The following is a 10,919-nucleotide window of genomic DNA, read 5'->3' as shown; positions in this document are numbered from 1 at the left end:
TTTCTCCTTGACTTAGATTTTTGCTGCCTTGTACCTCACTTGTAAGTCGCTTTGGATAAAAGAGTCTGCTAAATGTAAATGTAAATGATGTTCACAGTCCGGTGCCACAGATGGCGACAGGACGCGTCCTACGTCAGAGAGAAGCGTAAGTGACGTATTTAAACTGCGACAGGTGGAGTTTAAAAACTCCCCCGAACGCGTTTTTTTTTCCTCTTTGACTGCTTGTGCCGCTCGTTCGGCTGTGTTTTACTGCGGGTGTTATTTATGGAGTTTGCAAGTAGACCTACACAGGGCGACGGCATTATGTATAGCATGCAAAAAATACTTTAGTTACTTTAGTGATTGGGTATTGGAAGCTAGTTATCTTCATTTTACTTAAAGTGGAATGTTAAGTTTTTCCAACCGGGCCTCAAACCACCACGTGGGAAGGACTGAAAAAAAGGTCGAGATGAAAGACAAAAAAAGTGAGTGTATTTCTTCGACTCTTCTCTTTGCTACAGGGTGATTGTTTTGCTGCAAAGACTAGCTAAACATTTGCAGTACCTGTAATGTAGTTTTCCCCTGGCATGTTACGTTGAAGGTCGGATACTTGTATGGGTGTGTTAGTTCGACAACGTTTCCCACTATTTGCCATGGCAAGTGGTTTCTGTGGCTTGCTTCCTGTGATCATCTTAGCAATGTGCATTTAATAAACAATTTTGACACCTTGTACTGTGACACGAGGGTAATTTTAGGAAGGTGCCTTAAGATAGCAAATGGTATTTAGGGTAATTTCATCATACATTTGTTAGCAAAATTGGAAGTCTGTCAAGAAAATAATGAAATATGTGTGTTTTTGTTTTTTTAAGGTTGCAGCTTGATGATTCCACCCTGTTCCCACCTCCCACCCTAACATGCCTGTTCAGGCCAGGGTGGAACAAGGGCCTACTCTGGAGTCAAGTTGACGTGTTTTATTCTTCCGGCAATGAAACCTGGATGACTGAGAATCTTAACCTAAACATTAAAGCAGTTTTAATAAATGCAATAATGTGAAATTTTGGGCCTTCTTGTGTCTCCAAAGGTGAGTGACATTGAAGTCAACAAAACTATATGTCAGTGTGTCTATGATGAAAACTGTGAATAGGAAGTGCCGTCTGATGCGACAACTGACGATATTTCTTTCTCACTTTTCTGAGCCTTGAGAAGCTGCATTTTATTCTGCGTTATTAATTTTATTTATTTTAAGTCAGTGTTTACAATGTAATTTTTTTAAACAGGTCCACATGTGCCTATTCAGGATGACTGAAAGTCAAGACTGAGGTTAGTTTAATAATGTTTAGTTGACTTTAAAACTGTAGTGATGAAACCCAAACTGAAATAGCTGGAATTACCGGCAGATTGTTCAGTGGTGACCCTCGGTTTTCTGACCTTTAAGATTTGTTTCTGTTACAGGCCAAAATAAAAGCTACATCTTTGACTGTTAATAAGTTAAAACTCTGTCTTTCTGCAGCTCAACTGAAACCTGAGCTGCCAAAAGAAATGTTTGGACCAGAATAAAGAACCTGCTGATGGGTCAGTTAATACTCCTTTATTGACTGTTATTTCTGCGATGCTTTGCAGCAGTGAAAACCTTGAGTAGGAAGCACCGTCAGTTTTTGTTGTGATGAAACCTAAACTGAAATAGCTGGAATTACCGGCAGATTTTTTAGTGGTGATTATTGGTTTACTGAACACAAAACGAAATGAACATGAACATTTGAATGGACGACATTAACCAGTGCTTGTTTTCACCATTAAGATTTTTGTGTCTTCTGATTTAAGGTGGAGCTCTCTAAAGATGCTTCTGAATGAACGTAAGTTGATTTAGATTTTTTTTTTAAGGCAATGCATATTGTTTTAACATATCATTGAATATAAGTCAAGAAATTACACTATCAGTCCAATGTGCTGCTAAATCCTTCACCTCACTGATTTGACACTTGTACGTCTGTGACTTGCTTTAAAAAGCTAATTTGCTCAGAGGTACATAAGTCCCTGAGTGGCATTATCAATGATGAAAATCTGGAATAGGAAGTGCCGTCAGATGCGACAACTGACGATTTTTTTCTAATCCACCTTTCTGAGACTTTAAACAATACTTTTCAAAAAAAAAAATCTAAAATGTTTTTCTGGCTAATTTGTTTTTTCACTTGTTTTGTTACAGAAATAATTCTGCAAGTGTGATCCTGTCTCCCGAAGACTGCTGTTGAGACAGGTAATTTTCAAGTTTGCAGTACATAGATGTTTGTTGTCTATTGCTGTGATGAAACCTAAACTGATATAGCTGGAATTACCGGCAGATTTTCAGTGGTGACTCTCGGTTTTCTGAGCAATAAGCGGCAGCATCACAGTAAATTCAAAGGAAGTGCTTCTATAGACTAACTTCTTTTATTGTTCAGGTTTGGACCAGGGGTTGAAATGAATCTGCTACAATATGTCTGCAGTTTTCCATGGTAAGGTACCTTTACTGTCAGTAAACAACCAGCTGTGTGTTCAGTATTCACACGTTATGTTTATTCTCTTACAGTAGACTGTGGTTTTACATTTTCCTAATCTCATCTTTTGTTTTTCTCTTTAGCAGATGATTGGACACTGGACCTAGTTTGAACATGGACGTCATCACTGTGAACTATCATTTACACCATGTTAAAAGAAGTTACTTAAATAGTAAATGAATAATTTGTAATTCCTTATTGAATTATCACAGTAGAGAATGGCCAATAAAAATGTGTCTTGTAAAAATAAACCCAATATTAAATGCAGAATTTTATTTCACCAGATGGTAACTTCGTGTGGAAACTTTGTTGCCTTGTGATAGTGATGAAACAAGCAGAGCTTCCAATCTGATCACATGAAAATCAAGTAATGGGGAGAAGATATGGGAGGTGTTTTAATCTTACAACTGCCCTTATGTCCAATAAAACTTCTCTTCCCAATTTGTGTTTTACTCATGAGCATCAGTCACATCTGGAATATGTGCTATATGTACCTGTTAGTCTCTGAATAGCCTGTCGCAATGGTTAGATTAAGTGAAGCACTTATAAAATGTCAGTATAAATCCTTTCCTGTAATGATGCTGTAAAGAGATGCACCCGTTTAGTCTGATCCTTTGTTTGGCACATGAGTAATCTCACTGAAATGGTGTATTTTACTAAGTTGCTGTATATAATTCAAAGGTTAAATGTCATGGTACAAAATTAATTTCAAAGGTTTCTTACAAGGATTTGAGTACATTGAGATTTATACATAACTTGGAATAAATATACAGTTACATTCCATTTGTACGTAGTCTAAAACTAAATTAACAGTTCTACTCAAAACCTGTGGGTGTAACCTTTTATTGTGGTACAAACCTGGTTAACCTCTGAACAGTTCAGCTCACAATTCAGTCTTGTGTGCATTTAAATAAATTGCAAATGACTGCAGGAGAATTCATGAAGTAACACAAACCTGGACACAATACTTTTATTAACTTCTCACTTAATGCATGAGAAACTTAAAGCCCCTCACCAAAAGTGAATTAACATCACTAGAGTATCATTCCACACACATCCATCTTCCAAATTAAACAATAAGATTAAATTTCCTACTTTTATGGATGAGATGATACAAGATGCCGTATGTCAAAATTCATATTTACAAGTCAAGATTCTTATTTGACAATAGTTCAAACACTCCCCTGTTCAAGTCGAAAAACTGTTTCCAGCGTCACAAAAGACCATCAGCACACTATGCTGTTGAATCTGTTCACTGCAGTGTTCAGTATGTATCTCACTTTCAACAAATCCTATAGAAATGAATAAACTGATTCTACTAACAGGTCTGGTCTGTGTAACCAAAGCCTAATATAAGTCATTCTTCTATTCTCTAGAAATATTACAAATATATTGATAAGCCACACTGCTGCAGTGGGTGACACGTTCTTTCAGTAAACATAGGAAGTGTATAGGAATAGCAACAGTGCAGGGAATTCAAAGAAAAACAACAGTAGCTTGTTTTAAAATGGGACTGGTTGGACATATGAAAACCTAAAGACTGGCTTTGTGAAACTTAGGGCCATTAGTGTCTTTCAGTCCTCCTCCTCCTCGATGTAGCTCTTACAGGCTGAGCGTGCCATCTGTCTGGCCATGTACCTCTCTCTGGCCGAGCTTACGGTCTGTTCCGTGCTGCGCTTTGCAAATTTACTCGCTTTTTCCTCTGTGTCCTCTTTCTCTTCTCCATCTTTTTCCTTTCCCTGTGCTGCAGCTTCGTCCTGCTTTTCTGGATCATTTTCTTCCCTCCTCACTGCCTTCTCCTTCTCTGGGTCCTTCCTTCTCTCCTTCTCTTCCTCCCGGTCTTTGTCCTTCTGCTTGTCTTCATCTGGATTCCTTCTCTTCTCCCTTTCCCCATTCTTATCTCTCTCTCTTTCTTTAGGGCTCCTGTCCCTCCTCCAATGCCTGTCTTCCTTCTCTGCATCTCCCCTGCCTCTACTTCTATTATCTTCTCTGCCTCTGTCTCTTTCTCTGTCTTTTCGTCTGTCCCTGTCGTCTCTTCTTCCTCCGTGTCGGTCATCTTTTTCCCTGCCCCTGTTCTTGTCCCTGTCTCTGTCCCTACCTTTGTCTCTGTCTAGGTGTCTGTGACTCTTTTTAGGTCTGTCCCTTTCCCTCTCTCTTGCCTTCTCCTTCTCCTCTCCACTCCCTGATGAAGGCGACCTCTGCCTGTAGTGGCGTTTTGAGTGTGCAGAGCCTGCCCCAGGTTTACTAAATCCAGACTTCTGCTCATGACCTTCCTCACTATCACTGGATGAGCTTGCATTAATGTCATGGGACGTAGGCGAGGGGACGGGTAAGGCCTTCTCTGGCTCTTTTGAAAGATTTGAAGTTTGACTTCTGTGGAAACAAACAGGTTACATATTACATTACAGGCTGAGAATGATGTATTTTTGATGTGCAAGTAACACAGAGCTGTGACTGACTTGTTTGCTGAGCGATCTGGTATTGCCTCCTCTCCTACAGTCTGATTCAGAAAGTGCCGATAGAAGCCGCTCAGGTCGTTTTGTTTCTTCACATCCAAAGCAGCTAAGGAAAAGAAACATAGTTTAAATTTACAATAATTTACAAATTTTCATATAAAGTGTCCTAATACAAGCAACATCTTAAAGTCTTTCAGTTAAGTTGTGCTTTGTGTTACCAAAAGAAAAAACATATTCTCCCACATTAAAACAAGCTACTTTTTATGTTTACGATATAATTGGTTATTTTCAGACTGGCAGTATAAACTTTTACAAATCAGACTATAATTCCAAGTTCACCTATATTCATAGGTTATTCTAAACCTTTGGAGTTTAATGTCTCATCATATCACTTTCAACAAACCTGTATCTGCCAGCAGTCTAAAAGTAGCTGTAAAGTATCCGTCTAACCTTCCATCTCTGCCTCTCGTCTCTCTCTCTCCTGCTCCTCCTTCTGCTCCAGCAGTTTTTGCTTGTAGGCGGACGTAACATAAGCGTCTTTATCGGCAAACTTCTCTCCCTCAGCCTCTCGTTCCTTCTGGATCTTCCTCTCTTCCCTTCGTTCTTGTTCTTTCTTTCTGTCTTCCACCGCTTTCATTAACTGATGGATGTACTTTGGCTGTCATAAAGAAGTTTTTTACCAGAAAGATTTCAGAATCCAATATCAACTAAACAGCAGTGCAACAAAAAGACAACAGTTAGTGTTTCTATCTAACACATCACGTCCAATATAAACAGATTACCTTTTTGTCGGCACCTCCCAGAACTTTTTTGTTACTCTCACTTCTCTGTTTTTGGATGTCATCATACACAGCATCATAGTCATATACAGTGCTGTCCTGTTCCAGTGCCTTGTGCATCTCCAAACGTGTCTTCAGCCAAAGAACGGAAAAAATAAAGACCAGAGACATGCAAGTCAAATGACTAAAAAAATAAGATTAAAGTAAAGCCCACATAAAGTCTCCCAATTCTTCCACTCACCTGCTTCATCATCTTCTTTTTGATAGCTTCTTTCTGCAGAGTCTCCCCAACTGAGGTCTGAATAAAAAAACATTTGTATAGTCTGTTAAAATACTGACTATTCAATTTTTTTTCATTGAATTTGTTTACAAAAATTGGTTTACTAATCACAAGAGAGAAAATCTTTGAATCATATGACCGATAAATTACAGAAGATACAATTACATTGTCCTGCTTATAATAAACCCCTTTACACACCTCCTCATCGGAATCATCTCCAAAGACGGATGATCTCTGCAGGCTTGCTGTCTTTGACACTTTCTTTTGTGCCAAGATGAGCCCGTACCTGTGAACAAACAAACAAGTCTAAACCCTGTACTGCACATTTCACATGTACAACCAGGAAAAGTGGTATCTCTACTGGGGCAAAAGCAAAATCATGGCATCTGAAACCACAATTAAAGCAGCTAAGACAACCTAGTTAGTGAGGGTTAGAGATGTTTCTCTAGAAACACAACAAACTTTACTATGGCTTTTAAATTTTGGTGTAAATGGGGTCCGTTAGTCGGTGTTGGAGCACATTAAGCTCCAATGTGAGCATCATTAAATATGAAATGTTACATTTGAATACACAAATTACAGGAATTTCACTTTCAACACGTTTAGTTGAAGAATCCCACATGTACACTGAGAAAATGGCCGTAGATAAACGTGTAACGTTACGTTCTTTTGAAGCTACTCACATCGCAAATGGTTTCTTCAATTGATCATTTGTAACATATTTCATGTTGGTGTAACTTATACTTAAATGTACTTGTTTAACGAAGTGTTGATTTTACTTAAGTAACGCTACGTCACAGCGGACATCGTTTCCATTTTCTAACAAAATAAATAACGTTCACGCCAACAACTTCAAAGTGTTTTAACAAATCCATGGCATTTTGGATGATAAATGGCGGTATAAGCGTTTATTAACTTTCGACTACAGCCTGTTAAGTATTTAATGAAACAAAAGCCGGGGATAATGCAGACATGGTTGTTAGCATTAACAAAGTTAGATTTATAAGCGAGGTTAGTAACTTATAACATTAGCATAGGGTTATCTAAGCTAGCTGCAGATGCAGAAATAGGCGATCCACCGTTTTCATAAATAAGGTTAAGTTGTAATACCGCGGTTGCTACAGTGAATCAATTTCTTTATCATCACTATAACTTAAACATCAGCCAAGCAAAACGACTGTTTACTGTTAGTTTCCCATTTTCATAATCACGTTAGCATGTTTGTTACTTACTGCTTTGTAGGGACCGCCATTTTGCTTTGCTCACTTTGAACCACCTGGGCAGATTCGATACATTGTTTTCAGTAAATGTTCACATATAGATTTTATTTTGTTTATTGTGTATTTTTTGGGGTGGGTGGGTGGCGGGTTAAATTCAACCATAACACTGCAAATTAATGTAAGTTTTTAATTTTGTCAGTTTTGTTTATTGGCTTTTGCCTGGGATTTTCTGCTTGCTGCGAAAGTGCGAAGAAGAATAAAATAAGCAGCTGTGGTATCAGACTTAGAATCAGATATTTTGGCAGTACACAAGTACACTAACGCATACGTGCTGTCAAGGAACAACAGTACAGGCAATATAAAATGACAAAAAACATAGAAGGGGGAAAGACGAAAAAAATGTCAGAATGGGTCAAAGAAGGCATTTCCAATACAATTGCATGTGTACTTAAAGTGCAGTGTGTGTGTGTGTGTGTGTGTGTGTGTGTGTGTGTGTGTGTGTGTGTGTGTGTGTGTGTGTGTGTGTGTCTATGTTTTGTGTGGGCATGTAGTGGTTAAGCGCCTGTGTGTCCAGTGCAGCAATGCATCTGTAACTATGAATTCAGCTGTTAATAAGTGTGATGGCCTACGGAAAGAAACTGTTTGGGTGTCTGGTGGGTTTGACAGAAACAGCTCTGTAGCGTCTGCCAGAGGGGAAAAGCTGGAGGAGGTTGTGTCCAGGGTGACAAGGGTCAGTGGTGATTTTCTTTGCCTGCTTCCTGGCTCCTCGTGTGTACAAGGACAGGGGAGCACTAGTGATTCTTTCTGCAGTTCTTACTGCAAACAGTATTCCTCTGAATTGTGATTTATCTTATATATCATTATAATATTCCATGACATACAAATTATGTAACAACAAATCATTTAACTTCAAATGTCTACTGTAACACTTAAAGTCAAAATGGTATCATTTTTATTACAAACGTATCTGTCAATAGATGGCGACATTGGAACAAACTGCAACTTTCAGTTACTCTTTCAGAAAGAATTTTGACTTAGAAAATACATTTAATACAACTGTCCACCCTGAGACTGTTCATTTATTTGTTTTTCAATGACCGCGTATCTTTTTAAATACTAATTCTGATAGTTCTTTGATTATTTGTTACATAAATCTTAAAATTCATAATTCATAATTCTGCATATTCACTGTCACAAGTCATTTTTTTTCAAACCGTACAGTTCATTAATCTGGAAAGTCCCATGCTAAAAGCCCTTAAAAATATTACATAAAATCGAAAAAATGACTTTCCTCAATCAGGATTATGATTTCCAGTAAAGTACATCTAACCAACATAACTTGAGGCTATGGGGTAACTAGTTAGTTTCACACTTTTCTAAAAAAACAAAAAACAAAAACAAGAAAACCACAATCCCAATGAAAGACTGAGGGTGCACCATGGTGTGGAAAACCCAATGTAATTAAGAACTGGTTCTTGAACAGGAGCACATTTTACAACAAATTTGTAATTAATTGAATTATGTGGCCCCAAACATTTTGGACGGAACCTGGGGCTTTGGGGGACTCTGAGCAGTTGGTTCCCCAGTTGGTAATGGAATACAGAAGGGTACAATAATGTTTTTAAACCTTCCTCCGATTTCCCTATATTAAAATACTTCTCAGCTTCTAGCTTCTGCTTCTATTTTGACATAGGAAGTCAACGTTTAATGGCATTTATGTACATGTAAAAAACTAAAATTTAAAGAAGCACGTTTAAATAAGTGAAGGTGTCTTTTCGATCAGATCAGAGAGCGTGTCTCACCTGTAGCTGAAGATTCAGCTTTGAATTCCCGCTGCCTCCTCTGAGTGATTCTAATTCCAAATATCATTATCCCTGTCATAATCTTCTCATCTCCTCTCTGCCCTCACTGCTAATCCCTCAGGTACAAACAGAACAGCCAATGCTGCCTGATGGATGGATGAATAAATGAAGTGGTGATAAAAAGACTATGTGGATAAATGAATACGTAGACTGACAGACAGTGGTAAAGTTAAAGTAAAAAATGAAAAATATCTCATATATCAATAACTAACGGGCTTGTTTCTGCTCTCATTGTTCAGTGATTGGTCTGGTTTCAGTCTTTTAATTTGCCACAGGTCTCTGTGATTTTTTTTTTGACCATTCAGCCTGATTAATTAGAATAATTTATGTCTGAAAGGAAAGATCAGATGAACCATATTGTGCACGATGTAATTATAATTCTGCTGTTGTGCATACCTGCATGCTTCAGTGTCTGAATGTGTTTCATGTGCCAAAGACATATTTGAGAGGCTGAGTTTGGCGTGTTACGGGCTACGCTGCTGTTCTTGATCTGTGCCCTCGGGCTGTGAAGACAAAAAGGAAGTGTAGCAGTACAGGTTCAGACAGGCAGTCTACTGCACCTTTGGAGTCATAAAACGTGTTCCCCTGGCCTGTACTAAAAAGATCAGAATGTCATATCTCATTTGTATGATAAGCAATGGGACTGCAGGCCACAACAACTAACTCTCTTAAACTGAGACATGAAAATAGACATTTTACAATAATCAGACAAACAACTACATTTTCCATTTATGTATATTTTTTTAATGATTACAATTGTTATACTTCTCTGGGCTGATGCAGAGCTCAGGTATTAAATCATGCGGCCTGGACTTAAAGTTTGAATTGATTTCACTTACTTGAGAATTTAACAAAAACGTAAGGATCTGACTTGATTTATCTGTCTTATAGGGATTTAATATTTACCTCACACTAAATCTACTGGAAAGAAGTCACTTATTATGTGTCCTAAAAGAATAAAGTTGGAGTCTCCATTCAGACTGGTAGAATTATGAAGCAAGTCACGTCTCCACACGTAGTATAATTGTATTAAGTATATTTAGTAAAATGTTTTATGATCACACATTTTGCATGGTCTCAGTCACATCAGATAAAAAGCCTGAAAAGCTACTTTTGTTGTTATTGTACTGTAGCTGCTCACAACAGCTGAAACTACATGCTAGGAAACAGTTAAAGCTGTTTAAAATGACCTGTTTCAGCCTGTGTGTTTGCAGCCATTCCAACAAACGTTTGTTGAAGCGTCTGTTGTTCTTTTTACCAAATTGGAGATACTGTTGGTGTAAGACATTCCTGATAAAGTCAGAAGTTGACATGTACAACCACCCCACCCCTTTCCCCCCCCTAGTCTTTGTATATCTCACTGCTGGAATGAATTGCAACACAGCCTGAAATTGGAGACACTTATTCCCCTGAGAAACTTCAAAGCCTTACTGGCTTATATTCCCAGTGATATTTGTGACTGTTTTATAGTTTTGTGTGTGTGTTTTTGGGAGAATTATTGTTGGGTTGTGTACAGAGATGGTAGAAGTACACAAAGTAAAAGTGGAAGTACTTGCCTAAAAAAACACCACTACAAGAAGAAGTACCAATTCAAATTCTTTAGTTAAGGTGGAATGCTTCAAAATGTGGTCCATGTACAAAAAAGGGATTTTAAACTTAGTTACTGATAAATAACACAGTATATTTTAAATACTATTGAACTTCATGCTGTTGGTAATATTAATGTTAACGTATGGACCAGATTTGTCTGATAGGTGGGTTAAGTAGGGTCTAAATACGGTTTCTGCAGAATTCTAAAATCTTCAGTCC

At 37.9% G+C, this 10,919-nt stretch overlaps 1 protein-coding gene, 1 long non-coding RNA gene and 5 other non-coding genes across 10 annotated transcripts; 6 read left to right on the top strand and 1 right to left on the bottom strand.

The window, feature by feature from the left end:
- Positions 1 to 199: 199 nt before the first annotated feature.
- On the top strand, positions 200 to 2,804 carry LOC137107975 (uncharacterized). Of its 4 annotated transcripts, none has more exons than XR_010912114.1 (8): positions 200 to 464; positions 849 to 1,060; positions 1,257 to 1,299; positions 1,490 to 1,551; positions 1,801 to 1,832; positions 2,183 to 2,233; positions 2,418 to 2,476; positions 2,600 to 2,804. It is a non-coding gene; the product is annotated as an uncharacterized lncRNA (long non-coding RNA). The 4 variants fall into 4 exon arrangements; XR_010912113.1 differs by having other exon boundaries at positions 2,597 to 2,804; XR_010912112.1 differs by having other exon boundaries at positions 201 to 464; positions 2,418 to 2,471.
- Positions 1,100 to 1,176, top strand: LOC137108317 (small nucleolar RNA SNORD49). The gene has a single exon (XR_010912179.1). It is a non-coding gene; the product is annotated as a small nucleolar RNA SNORD49 (small nucleolar RNA).
- On the top strand, positions 1,335 to 1,408 carry LOC137108323 (small nucleolar RNA SNORD65). Its single transcript, XR_010912185.1, has one exon. It is a non-coding gene; the product is annotated as a small nucleolar RNA SNORD65 (small nucleolar RNA).
- LOC137108318 (small nucleolar RNA SNORD65) lies at positions 1,638 to 1,711 on the top strand. Its single transcript, XR_010912180.1, has one exon. It is a non-coding gene; the product is annotated as a small nucleolar RNA SNORD65 (small nucleolar RNA).
- LOC137108320 (small nucleolar RNA SNORD49) lies at positions 2,026 to 2,104 on the top strand. The gene has a single exon (XR_010912182.1). It is a non-coding gene; the product is annotated as a small nucleolar RNA SNORD49 (small nucleolar RNA).
- LOC137108319 (small nucleolar RNA SNORD65) lies at positions 2,277 to 2,349 on the top strand. The gene has a single exon (XR_010912181.1). It is a non-coding gene; the product is annotated as a small nucleolar RNA SNORD65 (small nucleolar RNA).
- Positions 2,805 to 3,468: 664 nt separating the features above from the next.
- On the bottom strand, positions 3,469 to 7,322 carry nsrp1 (nuclear speckle splicing regulatory protein 1). Its single transcript, XM_067492186.1, has 7 exons — positions 7,261 to 7,322; positions 6,227 to 6,314; positions 5,990 to 6,046; positions 5,752 to 5,880; positions 5,420 to 5,627; positions 4,973 to 5,075; positions 3,469 to 4,886 (listed from the first exon to the last, which is right to left on the bottom strand). Exons 1-7 carry the CDS (start codon positions 7,278 to 7,280, stop codon positions 4,088 to 4,090), a joined length of 1,404 nt encoding a protein of 467 aa, XP_067348287.1. The 5' UTR covers positions 7,281 to 7,322; the 3' UTR covers positions 3,469 to 4,087.
- Positions 7,323 to 10,919: the final 3,597 nt, after the last annotated feature.

Source organism: Channa argus, chromosome 22 (assembly GCF_033026475.1).
Source record: "Channa argus isolate prfri chromosome 22, Channa argus male v1.0, whole genome shotgun sequence".
Lineage (NCBI taxonomy): Eukaryota > Metazoa > Chordata > Actinopteri > Anabantiformes > Channidae > Channa > Channa argus.
Note: the sequence above shows the minus strand (reverse complement) of the source record. Positions and strands in the feature narration are given on the sequence as shown.

Bases quoted from the DNA above. Each gene is read 5' to 3' on its own strand.
- nsrp1 (XM_067492186.1), bottom strand. From the start codon at position 7,280: ATGGCGGTCCCTACAAAGCA. The intron at 6,315-7,260 runs GTAAGTAACAAA...GTTTGTTCACAG, and splicing joins ATGGCGGTCCCTACAAAGCA to GTACGGGCTCATCTTGGCAC. The intron at 6,047-6,226 runs GTGTGTAAAGGG...TTTTTTATTCAG, and splicing joins GAGATGATTCCGATGAGGAG to ACCTCAGTTGGGGAGACTCT.